Source organism: Chiloscyllium plagiosum, chromosome 44, assembly GCF_004010195.1.
Source record: "Chiloscyllium plagiosum isolate BGI_BamShark_2017 chromosome 44, ASM401019v2, whole genome shotgun sequence".
NCBI lineage: Eukaryota > Metazoa > Chordata > Chondrichthyes > Orectolobiformes > Hemiscylliidae > Chiloscyllium > Chiloscyllium plagiosum.
The window spans coordinates 4,922,826-4,935,784 of record NC_057753.1 but is presented as its reverse complement, the minus strand read 5'-3'; the positions used below and the strand labels follow the sequence as shown (position 1 = coordinate 4,935,784).

Below are 12,959 nucleotides of genomic sequence, written 5' to 3'. Positions count from 1 at the left end.
TTAATGATATAGAAGATGGTATTAGCAATAACATTAGCAAATTTGCTGATGATACTGAGCTGGGTGGCAGGGTGAAATGTGATGAGGATGTTAGAAGATTACAGGGTGACCTGGACAAGTTAGGTGAGTGGGCAGATGCATGGCAGATGCAGTTTAATGTGGATAAATGTATGATTATCCACTTTGGTGGCAAGAACAGGAAGGCAGATTACTACCTAAATGGAATCAATTTAGGTAAAGGAGCAGTACAGAGAGATCTGGGTGATCTTGTACACCAGTCAATGAAGGCAAGCATGCAGGTATTGAAGAAGGCTAATAGCATGCTGGCCTTCATAACAAGAGGAATTGAGTATAGAAGCAAAGAGGTGCTTCTGCAGCTGTAGAGGGCCCTGGTGAGACCACACCTGGAGTACTGAGTGTGTTCTGGTCTCCAAACTTGAGGAAAGACATTCTGGCTATTGAGGGAGTGCAACATAGGTTCACGAGGTCAATTCCTGGAATGGTGGGATTACCTTACACTGAAAGACTGAAGCGACTGGGTTAAAAATACGGGGTAGACCATTTAGGACAGAGATGAGGAGAAACTTCTTCACCCAGAGAGTGGTGGCTGTGTGGAATGCTCTGCCCAAGAGGGCAGTGGAGGCCCACTCTCTGGATTCATTTAAGAAAGAGTTGGATAAAGCTCTCACAGATGGTGGAATCCAGGGTTATGGAGATAAGGCAGGAATAGGATACTGATTAGGAATGATCAGCCATGATTATATTGAATGGCGGTGCGGGCCCGAAGGCCTACTCCTGCACCTATTGTCTAAATAACTATGTTAATCACTTAAATCTCTCCATCTGCTGCTGAGTTTTCATATGATCTTCTTCACTCCATTTGTTTTTCAATTAATGTTGCAGGGTACTTAAAGGAGTCCTTTTGCAGTTGGGAAACTGAAACCAAACATCACAGAGGATCTGATGGATTCACCCAGTATATTGTAACCCAAATATCACTGGGCTTCAGATATGGAAGAAAAAAGCAGCGTTCCCACTGGGGAGAAACCGTACATGTGCTCTGTGTGTGAACGAGGCTTCAGCCGACCATCTGACCTGTCGAGGCACAAGTGTGGTCAGACTGGCATAAAATGGTGGAAATGTGGGAACTGCGGGAAAGGATTTGATTACCCATCACAGCTGAAAAGGCACCAGCGCAGTCACAATGGGGAGAAGCCGTGGAAATGCACCGACTGTGGGAAGGGATTCAATTACCCATCCGAGCTGGAGATTCACTGGCGTACTCACACTGGAGAGAAACTGTTTACCTGCTCCCAGTGTGGGAAACGATTGGCTCACTTACATAGTCTGCTGATACACCAGCGCGTTCACACTGGGGAGAGACCGTTCAGCTGCTCTGAGTGTGGGAAGGGATTCACTACATCATCCCACCTGTTGACGCACCAGCGGGTTCACACTGGGGAGACACCTTTTAAATGCCCGGATTGTGATAAGTGCTATAAAAGTTCCGGGGAACTCATGTCCCATCAACGTGTTCATACTGATGAAAGACCGTTCAAGTGCTCCCACTGTGGGACAGGGTTCAAGCACTCGTCTCAACGCACTGTACACCAGCGAATTCACACTGGGGAGAGGCCATTCACCTGCTCTGAGTGTGGGAAGGGATTCACTCAGTCATCTGACTTGTTGAAACACCAGCGGGTTCACACTGATGAGAAACCTTTTAAGTGTCCAGACTGTGGGAAGTGTTTTAAAAGTCCTGGGGACCTGATGTCCCATCAACGTGTTCACACTGATGAGAGACCGTTCAAGTGCTCTCAGTGTGGGACTGGGTTCAGGCGGTCATCTGACCTTATCGTACACCAGCGGGTTCACACTGGAGAGAGGCCATTTACCTGCTCCGAGTGTGGGAAAGGATTCGCTCAGTCATCCCACCTGCTGATACACCAGCGAGTTCACACTGACAAAAGGCCTTTTCAGTGTCCAGAGTGCAGCAAGTGCTTTAAAAGTTCTGGGGAACTGATGACCCATCAACGTGTTCACACTGACAACAGACCTTTTAAATGCCCAGACTGTGGGAAATGCTTTAAAAGTTCTGGGGAACTGATGTCTCATCAACGTATCCACACTGACGAGAGACCGTTCAGGTGCTCTCACTGTGCGACTGGGTTCAGGCGATCATCTGACCTCAACGAACACCAGCGGGTTCACACTGGGGAAATGACTGTTCACCTGCTCTGTATGAAGTGATTCACTCAGTCATTCCACCTGCTGAGATGAGTTCACGAATAACTACAGTGATTGGATTTTGCTGTTAGTCACATTGAGGACTGAACCATGTCCATTGCGGTGTTTCTGTTGACCTTAATAACCTTATAGATATGAACATTCTGTATAAAAGTCAATAAATCAGCTTTCTGCTAAACAGCTTTCTGCTGTTTCGAGTCTTAATATTTCTAACGCCGGTTCCTTCTTTCTGAGGGAACATTCCCGTTTCCCCCCGCCCATCCTCACCTCCAACAAACAGCTTGAACAGCTCATGGAGCGCCTCTGTCTCCATCTTCATGACAATCTGATCAGCTGCTGCTTTTGACTGATCCAGTAGCCCATTGGGCCAAACTGTCCCTGAAGATTCCCCCCCGCCTAAGCATAAACCCACAGTTTTCTTTAGTTTCTCGCCTCTGAGCCCATTCTGCCTGAGACCCACCTCCAGCTTCATCAACCTGGCTCGCTCTTAAATTGCTGATTGCCCAACTCCCCTATATCTGTTGATAATGTGAATACTTATCTCTCTTTAGGTATTTCCCTACTCTTCTTCAAACCTCTTAAACGAATGTTGACCAGCCCGTCCTTGCGAACTGTTGCCCCGCTTCCAATCTCCTTTTCCTCTCTAATGTCCTGGAACATTTCATCACCCTCCCAAATCCCAGTCCATCTTTCCCAGAACTCTGTGACTGAAATCCGATTTCTGCCCCTGCCACAGTACTGAAACAGATCCTGACTAGCTGCAAATGACATCCTGCTTGATTGGGGTAAGCCACTACTCCTCATCCGTCTTGGCCTGCTTGCAACCTTGGACAAGGATGACCATGTCAGCCTGTTCTGATACCTCTCCACTGTTGTCCAGCTGGGTGGGGCTGCCCTCTCCTGGTTCCGTTCTTCTCTGTCAAAGTTCTACTTGCAAAGTCTTCCCCTCGCACTTCCGCTGTTCCCTCTGGTGTCCCCAGAGGATTCTGCCTTTGCCTCTGCTTATTTCTAATCGACATGTCCCCATGACAGCATCATCTGAAAACAATGTCTGTTGTCACATGGACTCTGACAGCTCCACCTCACCACTCGTCCTACCCCTCTGATCAGATTGTTTCTCTTATATCCAGTGGTGGATTATCCTCAAATTTCACATTTGTAGACCGAAGCCGTTGTTTAAATCCCCTCGCTCCAACTCCATTCCTCTCCCTGGTAAATCACCTCTTGACTCCCCAAAACATGTCCAAAATCCTCAAGGAATATAATGGAATTTTCCATGGTTGCCGAGATAAGTGGGTGAATGTAATGTTAAGGTAGTACTGGACATGAGTGAGGCTTCATCTGGTCTCGTGTTATAGGAAGGGAATTTAAGCTGGAGAGGATGCAATGAGATATTGCTGGGAATGGAGAATTTGAATTGTAAGGAAAGGCTGGACAAACTGGGACTTTTTTCACTGAAGTGTAGGAGGTTGAGGGGTGCCCTTATAGAGGGTTATGAAATCACAAGGGAGTATAGATAAGGTGAATGGCAGGTGTCCTTTCCCAAGGTTGGGGGGATTTCAAGACCAGGAGACATATTTTTAAGGTCAGAGGAGAAAGATTTTAAAAAGTCATGGTAAATGTTTTTTTTACACACAGAGGTTAGTGGGTGGAATGAACTTCCAGAGGAAGAGGAATGTTTAAAACATTCTATTCATTTTAAAATAGTGATGGAAAAGGATAGACCAGATCTAAAAGTTGAAGTTTTTAATTGGAGAAAGACCAATTTTGACGGTATTAGGCAACAACTTTCGAAAGCTGACTGGAGGCAGATGTTCGCAGGTAAAGGGACGGCTGGAAAATGGTAAGCCTTCAGAAATGAGATAACAAGAATCCAGAGAAAGTATATTCCTGTCAGGGTGAAAGGAAAGGCTGGTAGGTACAGGGAATGCTGGATGACTAAAGAAATTGAGGGTTTGGTTAAGAAAAAGAAGGAAGCATATGTCAGGTATAGAAAGAATAGATCGAGTGAATCCTTAGAAGAGTTTAAAGAAAGTGGGAGTATACTTAAAAGGGAAATCAGGAGGGCAAATAGGTGATATGAGATAGCTTTGGTAAATAGAATTAAGGAGAATCCAAAGGGTTTTTACAAATATATTAAGGACAAAAGGGTAACTAGGGAGCGAATAGGGCCCCTCAAAGATCAGCAAGGCAGCCTTTGTGTGGAGCCACAGAAAATGGGGGAGATACTAAATGAATATTTTGCATCAGTATTTACTGTGGAAAAGGATATGGAAGATATAGAGAAATAGATGGTGACATCTTGCAAATGTCCAGATTAAGGAGGAGGAAGTGCTGGATGTCTTGAAACGGTTAAAGGTGGATAAATCCCTCAGACCTGATCAGGTGTACCAGAGAACTCTGTGGGAAGCTGGAGAAGTGACTGCTGGACTTGCTAAGATATTTGTATCATTGATAGTCACAGGTGAGGTGCTGGAAGACTGGAGGTTGGCAAACGTGGTGCCACTGTTTAAGAAGGGCGGATGGAGTTTAATTCAGATAAATGCGAGGTGCTGCATTTTGGGAAAACAAATCTTAGCAGGACCTTTACACTTCATGGTAAGGTCCTAGGGAGTGTTGCTGAACAAAGAGACCTTGGAGTGCAGGTTCATAGCTCCTTGAAAGTGGAGTCGCAGGTAGATAGGATAGTGAAGAAGGCATTTGGTATGCTTTCCTTTATTGGTCACAGTATTGAGTACAGGAGTTGGGAGGTCATGTTGTGGCTGTACAGGACATTGGTTAGGCCACTGTTGGAATATTGCGTGTAATTCTGGTCTCCTTCCTATCGGAAAGATGTTGTGAAAATTGAAAGGGTTCAGAAAAGATTTACAAGGATGTTGCCAGGGTTGGAGGATCTGAGCTACAGGGAGAGGCTGAACAGGCTGGGGCTGTTTTCCCCGGAGCGTCGGAGGCTGAGGGATGTCCTTATAGAGGTCTCTGAGCTGCATTTATATAGATTCACTCACTCAATCAGTGATCAGATCTCACTGAACTACAGCAACTACTAATATTGTGTTGATCAACTAACGAAAGGCCCAAAGATTTGCCAGATTCATTGGGGCATTTTAAATCAGATGACCAAACTCTAAGCCAAAGAGGTGGATGATAAGGAGTATATGAAAAGAGGAAAATGAAATAGAAAGTTGGAGGGAGCCAGGGAGGAAATTCCAGAGTTTAGGTCCCAGGCTGCTGAAGGCCCAGTAACCTATGTTAGGGTAATTAATATTGGGGATGGAAGGGGATTTAGTAATGGTATTCTGTGTATTTAGGCCTGATTATACATGCTCAAGGCCCAACTTGAAACTTTGGGTCAAAATCAGACCATCCCTAGAGTCAGAGAAACCATTTTCTGAGTAAACATTTTGTAAGATCTTTATTTTTTAATACTATAAATGCGAGGACCAGTTGAATCCTCCTGTGTCATCAATGAGAAGTGATTGCAACAAGATTAAAATCTTGCAGGTTTTAATGTTCCAATCAGAGTATATTTTGAGATTTCAAAAGAGGAGAAATCAGAGATTTGGGTTCCTCTTCACAGCATGGTATTTTCTCAAAAGGGTCTCTTTTATGCTGTATATCGTCCACCTCCCTGTTCCCAATCACAGTTCATGCGAGCAATGCTCACCTCACTTAATCATGTGACGGTCTGTCAGTGCACTCAGTTAACTTGCAATGCAGAGTGATGCCAACAGCATAGATTCATTTCCCACACTGGCTAAGGTTACCATGAAGGACTGCTTTTGCGACTTCTTCCCCTTGCCTGAGGGATGGTGACCCTCAGGTTAAACCACCACCAGACATCTCTCTCTCTGTCTCTTGGATAGAGCGATGTGGAGATGCCGGTGTTGGACTGGGGTGGACAAAGTTAAAAATCACACAACACCAGGTTATAGTCCAACAGGTTTTTTTTTTGAAAGTACAGTTGTATAACAGTTTAATCTTTTATTATGAATTCTGTGTCCTATGATCCTGCCCCACTCGTTACCTGATGAAGGAGCAGTGCTTCGAAAGCTTGTACTTCCAAATAAACCTGTTGGACTATAAGTTGGTGTTGTGTGATTTTTTAACTTTGATAAGGACAGCAGTCCTTTGGTCTGGTTTGTCCATGGAATTTCACCTTTACCTCTGTCAGGCCCCTGCTCCAGAGGTGTGTTGTGATATGTCCAACCTGGTTGATTAAATTATAGCTAATAATCCTACAACAAGGAATCAGAGGAAAAGTGAGCAAGTCTCAGGAAGCGAGAATGGACAAGAGCTGGAAGTGGTTCTAATCCATACAAAAAAAACTTAATAGTTTGCCAAACCCCCATGCACAACTCTTGGTGAGTTACATTTTCTAGCAGAGAGTCTTCCTGTCACTTCAGCCTGGTGCTGGGGTGCTCAAATCCCTGTTCAGATGTTTTGAGTTTCTCTGTCTGGGTTTCAGAGTCCTTGAGAGTCCCTGAAAAGCCGGTTCCAATTCTATTTGTGAGAGTTACAAACTGAACTTGTGAGGTAGAAGGCAGTGTGCAATGAGATGGAGGCAATGTGTTGCCTATTGCCTCAGGGATGCTAGGGGTGAGGGGGGAATGGTGTTTACAGGGTGAGAAATGGGAGTACTTTGAGTGGGATTGCCATTTCTGTGTCTCCTTTCTCCATCAACGCTCTCCTAGAGCAGCATTAAACCATTACTCCCAGCTCACTGCAGACGAGCTTGGTGGGGAATCACTGACATGCTATAAGCTCATGGAGACAGTATCTGTCATTTGCTGTTTAAAGCAGCAGACATGTCCCACACCGCCATGGTAACAACCTGCATGCACCCATTGCACAGAGTTTTGAAGTTCTGTGGAGCCAGTCACTTTCTTGGGATCATGTCTGGCCTTACGGCTTCCAGTCCCTCTCTAATTCTGAGCCTTTACTGTTCCACAATGAAATCCTTCCACAATCAGTGGCCATCCTGCCAAGGCCCCAAGCTCTGTAATTCCTTCCCTTCCTCTCTAAGATAATTCTTAAACTCAAACTTTACAACCAAGCTTTTGATCATGTATGAAACACCAGTGACACCTCAATGGGAAATGTTCGCTATAAGTGCAAGTTGATTTTGTTCTTGACCTTACATTAAGAGAATCAGGAATCTCACATGAACTTTTAAAATCCTCAGACCATTGTGACCAATGGTCATTTTCAGACTTAGAACTTAAACCTGCTGTTTCAGTTTCAGTTAAATAACAGATCCCAGTTAGAACTCAATCTCTGACTTTACAGCTTGTTTCTCTTCCAGATTCTAAACCCAGCTGTAAAGGAGCTTCTGTTCCATGTCTGGGAGCACTGAGCCATGGAAGAGAGCAGCTGAGACACTATTTCTTACCCACCTTGGATTATCCACAGGTTCAGTCCTGATGTGATTCATAAAAGCAGTAAACAGCAAAGTCCAACTCCTACAGTCACTTGTGAACTCGCCGGTGCCTCAGTAGCTTGGATGACTGAGAGAAGCCTTTTCCACACTTGGAGCAGGTAAACAGTGGCTCCACTCTGTGAATTCGCAGGTGTGCAGTGAGGTGAGAAGATCGCTTGAACCCAGTCCCGCAGTGAGAGCACCTGAACGGTCTTTCGTCAGTGTGAACAAGTTGATGGGACATCAGTTCCCCAGAACTTTTATAACACTTCCCGCAGTCTGGGCATTGGAAAGGTCTCTCCCCAGTGTGAACTCTTTTGTGCGTCAGCAGGGCAGATGACTGAGTGAATCCCTTCCCACACTTGGGACAAGTGAACAATTTTTCCCTAGTGTGAGTTCTTTGGTGTCTCCGTAAACTGTAGAATTGGGTAAATTGCTTACCACACTCGAGGCAGGTGAATGGTTTCTCCTTTGTGTGAGTACTCTGGTGTTTCTGCAAGCTGGATAAATGACTGAAACCCTCCTCACACTCAGAGCAGGTGAATGGTTTCTCCCCAGTGTGAGTTCTCTGGTGTGCATGTAATGTGGATAAATAAGCAAAACCTTTCTCACACTCAGGACAGGTAAACGGTTTCTCTCCGGTGTGAGTTCTCTGGTGTGTACGTAACGTGGATAGCTGAGCAAATTTCTTCCCACATTGATGGCAGGTGAATGGTTTCTCCCCAGTGTGAGTTCTCTGATGTTTTTGCAAGGTGGATAAATGAGCGAATCCCTTCCCACAGTCATTGCAGGTGAATGGCCTTTCCCCTGTGTGTCTACGCCGATGGCTTTCCAGCATAGATGGGAATCTGAATCCTTTCCCACAATCCCTGCATTTCCATGATTTATCCATGGGTGGTGTGTCACTATAGGTTGAACGATCCATCAAAGCTTCCTGCGAATCTTTCTCCCTGCTGTCTGTGGAACTGCAACAAAGCTCTTCCTGCTGTCAGTTCACAGGGACACTCCAGCTCACGTGTGCCAGTGCTTTTCCAGTCAAACTGATGTTTGGAATCCTTTCCCCTCAGGTGGCAGTCAGACGATAGTCAGGTCCTGTCGAATTGAGAGATTCAGTCAGATCTCGGTGCAGTGTTTGGCCAATTTTTCCACGTGTCGCCCTTTTAATTCCCTGTGAGAGGAAGTTTACAAGGTTAAGGACAGAGAATCCTGCTTTCTATTGTACAGTTTGTTCTTTCTTAGCTCCCCAAAGCAGTAAACTCCCTGTGCCTTCTTCCCATTCCCAGTTTTCCCATCCTTCTCCCTCTCCCCAGCTTGGCTCCATTTCTTCAGGCTCACAAGAAAATCAATAGGTCAATCATTTCTGCTTCCGGTCACGTGCACCATGAGCACTGCACCTCAACGCGCACGCGCAGCTCTCCAAGGGGAAACATGGCGACGGCTCCCAGTGTCGCCCCGGACAGGTTCCTTGGAGGACCCCCCCCCCCCTCCCTCCAGAGTTGTAGCACAAGAGTCCTGGAGATACTCGTGCAGAGCTGGCGGTATTACTGCAGCCTCCCCGCTCCCCTGCCGCCTCTCATCGGGAGCAGAGCGTCGGTTTCTCAGCCCCACCGCCATCTCGTCCAACACGCGTGCGGGACAGTGCTGTACTGCGCATGTGTCCAACTCTCCTGTTGTGAATAGGGGACTTTCACCGCCGCAGGGGCTGCTGGGTACAGGCCGCACCATTAATCTCGGTCAGCACGAGAGAAAAAAGGATTAAGAATCGTCCGTTCGGCCCATCGATTCCGCTCCGCCATTCAATCGGATCGTGGCTGATCTGACATTCCTCAGTCCACTTTCCTGCTTTTTCTCCTAATCCTTGATCTTCACCCCTCATCAAGAATCTACCTCAGCCTGAAACATACACAAAGCTTATGTCTCCACAGCTCTCTACGGGTTGGAACTCCAACCCTCTGAGAAGATGTTCCCTCTACTATTGAATTGGAAATGTTAACTGATTTTCTCTACATGGATGCTGCCAGACTTGCTGAATTTCTTCAGCACTTTGTTTTATATCAGGTCCTGATCATCTGCAATACTTTGTTTTTTTTATAACCTATAATTTCAGATGGAGAAATTGGTACAATCTCAGTTCCACTACAGCTTCTACACAGTGCATGCTTTTGCTCCCTGTGGGGCCTGGGTGATTAACGGCAGTTCCAGACCAATACGAAGAGAAGAATGGAGCAGGAGCAGGTTGTAAACTGATCAATTGGAGTCTAAGGCTGAGCCCAGATCCTCATCACTGGCTGAAGCTGTGGATCATTTGTAAACCAATTAAACCTCAGCAGAAACCTGGATCTTTCGACATGTGGCTTTAAACATAGAAAACCCTACAGGGCTGGAGCAAACATCTCAACATTTGAGGGAACACATGAAACAATGCACAAAAAATTCAAGCACTGACTTAAAGCAATAATTGAACAGAAAGGAAATGTCTTTGGTTTCAATAAATGAACAGGCAGAAGGGTTAGGATAGGTTGCAGAAGGTTAATGACATGAAAGCGCAAAATAAAAATCCTCAGACAATGAATGAGTATTGATAGTCTCCTTGGTATGTATTCAGAGGGTTTGTTGTATCAGGTTTAAAGCAATAACGTGTTGTATTTTCCTCACAAGATCAAAAGAAAAGCCAATAACAAATAGGAACAGGAGAAAGCCATTTTGCTCGTCAGGCCTGCTCTGATATTCCTTATATCCACTTTCCTGAGTTTTCCGCATAACCTTTGATTCCCCTTTTGATCAAGAATCTAGCTCAGGTTTAAATATCATCATAGAACCCCTACAGTGTGGAAACAGACCATTCGGCCCAACAAGTCCATACTGATCCGCCGAAGAGTATCCCATCCAGAGCCATTTCCTTACCCTATTACTCTACATTTTCCATACTAATGCACCTAACCCACACATCCCTGAGCACTATGGGCATTTTAGCATGGACAATTTACCCTAACCTGCACATCTTTGGATCGTGGTAGGAAACCCACACAGACACAGGGAGAATGTGCAAACTCCACCCAGCAGTTACCCGAGGCTGGAATCAAACCTGGGTCCCTGGCACTGTGAGGCAGCAGTGCTAACCACTGAGCCACCCAATACATTCAAGGAATCTGCCAGCACAGCTTTCTGTTAAAAGCAGCTTCAAAGTGTCTCAACCATCTAAAAGAAGATACTCCACCTCATCTAAGTCTTAAGTTATTTTGAGACTATGCCTTCAGGTCCTAGACTGTCCATTGGGGGGAAATATCCTCTCAGCATTCACCCTGGCAAGCCCCTTGACAATCCTAGGAGAAAGTGAGGACTGCAGATGCTGGACATCAGAGTCGAATGTGCAGTGCTGGAAAAGCACAGCAGGTCAGGCAGCATCCGAGGAGCAGGAGAATCGATGTTTCGGGAATAAGCAGAGCCCGAAACATCGATTCTCCTGCTCCTTAGATGCTGTCTGACCTGCAGTGCTCTTCCAGCACCACACTCTCGACCCTTGAGAATCCTGTATGCTTCAAATGAGATCACCTCTCATTCTTTTAAATTCCAGCAAATAGAGTCCCAACCTGTTTACCTTTTGCTCACAAGACAATCCTTCCATACCAGGGATCATCCCAATAAACCTTCTCTGAACTGCCTCCATAAAATGATATTTTTCCTTTAATAAGGAGATCAAACCTGTCCACAGTACTCCAGATGTGGTCTCATCAGCACCTTGTACAGTTGCAATAAGATTTCCCTACTTCTATCCTCCCAACACTCTTGAAACAAGGGCCATTTCCCGATTACCTGCTGTACCCGCGTGCTAGCTTTGTATTCTGTGCACAATTACCCACAATTTCCTTCGTATTGTAGATTTTGACAGTTTCTCTCTGGTCAATTATATTCGAAAACTCAGTGATCAAAACTTTGATTTTAAGATTTTTGCCGAGTCACAAAAACATTTAGTAATTTACAGTTGATGATAGTAGAGTTCATTAAATCTTTAAAATCGATAGTAGGCTGCTCAAAAAACACAATAAATTATTAATTGTTGCATTTATTCCAAACTGGAGGTACAATTAATAATGAGGAAGACGATTAAATCCTGGTATCAATGAAATTGGAAAAGACTTGTGGTGCAGTGTTTCTGACCAGAAAAACCCACTTGCTCCGGAGGGGCAAAACAGTTTCACTGAAGTCACTACTGCTTCAGGGTATCCTTAAAGACTATCCACAAAACTGTAGTCATGTTCCTTTGGATTTAAGCATTGAAATGAGAATATTTTGAAAGAGAATAAATCATACTTTCTGGTTCCTCTCTGTGGCACAGCGTTTTCTCGGAAGGGAATCTTTTATGAATCCCTCCCTGTGCCTGGACACTGTTCATGTGAGAAATGCTCATCTCAGTTCATCACGGGATGTTGTGTGTATTTTATATAGTTGTCCTGTTTTCCTCCTGTCACAAACCTGTCGCACCGTGTTGTCATTTATTTCCCATGTATTTGTGCATGAGCTTTCACAAACAGTTTCATTGTTAGAAATCGTACAGCTCCAGTAAATTTGAGGAAACCATGATTTGGAGATGCACAACTGGGGTGGGGTGTTGGACTGGGGTGTACAAAGTTAAAATTCACACAACGCTAGATTATAGTCCAACAGGTTTAATTGGAAGCACACTAGCTTTCAGAGCGTCGCTCCTTCATCAGGTGGTAGTGAGCTCTCCACTATCACCTGATGAAGGAGCGACACTCCGAAAGCTAGTGCTTCCAATTAAACCTGTTGGACTATCTGGTGTTGCGTGATTTTTAACTTTGAGGAAACCAGACAACGTAAGAACTAGGAGCACGAGTAGTCAATTTGCTGCCTTAAGCCTGCTCCTCCATTTAATATGATCATCTTGGATTCAACTCCACTTTCCTGCCTGCCCTCTGTCACCCTTCAACCCAATACTAATTAAAAACCTGTCTATCCCCCTCTTAAATACACAAAATATCCCAGCATTCGCCACACTCTGGAAGAGTGAATTCCACAGATTCTTGACCTTTTTTAGGGAAGTAATTTCTCATCTCGGTTTTACATCTGCTTCCCCTTACCTTAAAACTACCAGCTCTCGATCTAAATAGCCACACATGAGGAAGCATCCTGTCTGTCTACAGCTACTTTGTCAATCTGCTTGAGCACCTTATATATATCAATTTGATCTCCTTTCATTCTCCCAAACTATCTCCTAAAGGGCGATACAGTGGTTAGCACTGCTGCCTCACAGCGCCAGAGTCCCAGGTTTGATTCC

General features: G+C 45.0%; 2 protein-coding genes across 6 annotated transcripts in view; one reads left to right on the top strand and one right to left on the bottom strand.

Annotated features, from left to right (window-relative positions):
* Positions 1-3,687, top strand: part of LOC122543473 (gastrula zinc finger protein XlCGF57.1-like) — a 6,420-nt gene extending 2,733 nt beyond the window's left edge. For all 5 annotated transcript variants that reach the window (XM_043682196.1, XM_043682194.1, XM_043682197.1 and 2 more), the window contains one exon: positions 904-3,687. In XM_043682196.1, coding sequence (XP_043538131.1) covers positions 1,012-2,250 — 1,239 coding nt within the window. In that variant the 5' untranslated portion in view covers positions 904-1,011 and the 3' untranslated portion in view covers positions 2,251-3,687. The remainder of the gene's footprint in view (positions 1-903) is intronic.
* Positions 3,688-7,712: 4,025 nt separating this feature from the next.
* On the bottom strand, positions 7,713-8,588 carry LOC122543635 (gastrula zinc finger protein XlCGF7.1-like). Its single transcript, XM_043682457.1, has one exon. The coding sequence runs from the start codon at positions 8,586-8,588 to the stop codon at positions 7,713-7,715; it is 876 nt and encodes a 291-aa protein (XP_043538392.1).
* Between the last annotated feature and the right edge of the window lie 4,371 nt (positions 8,589-12,959).

Bases quoted from the DNA above. Each gene is read 5' to 3' on its own strand.
- LOC122543635 (XM_043682457.1), bottom strand. From the start codon at position 8,588: ATGGATCGTTCAACCTATAGTGACACACCACCCATGGATAAATCATGG.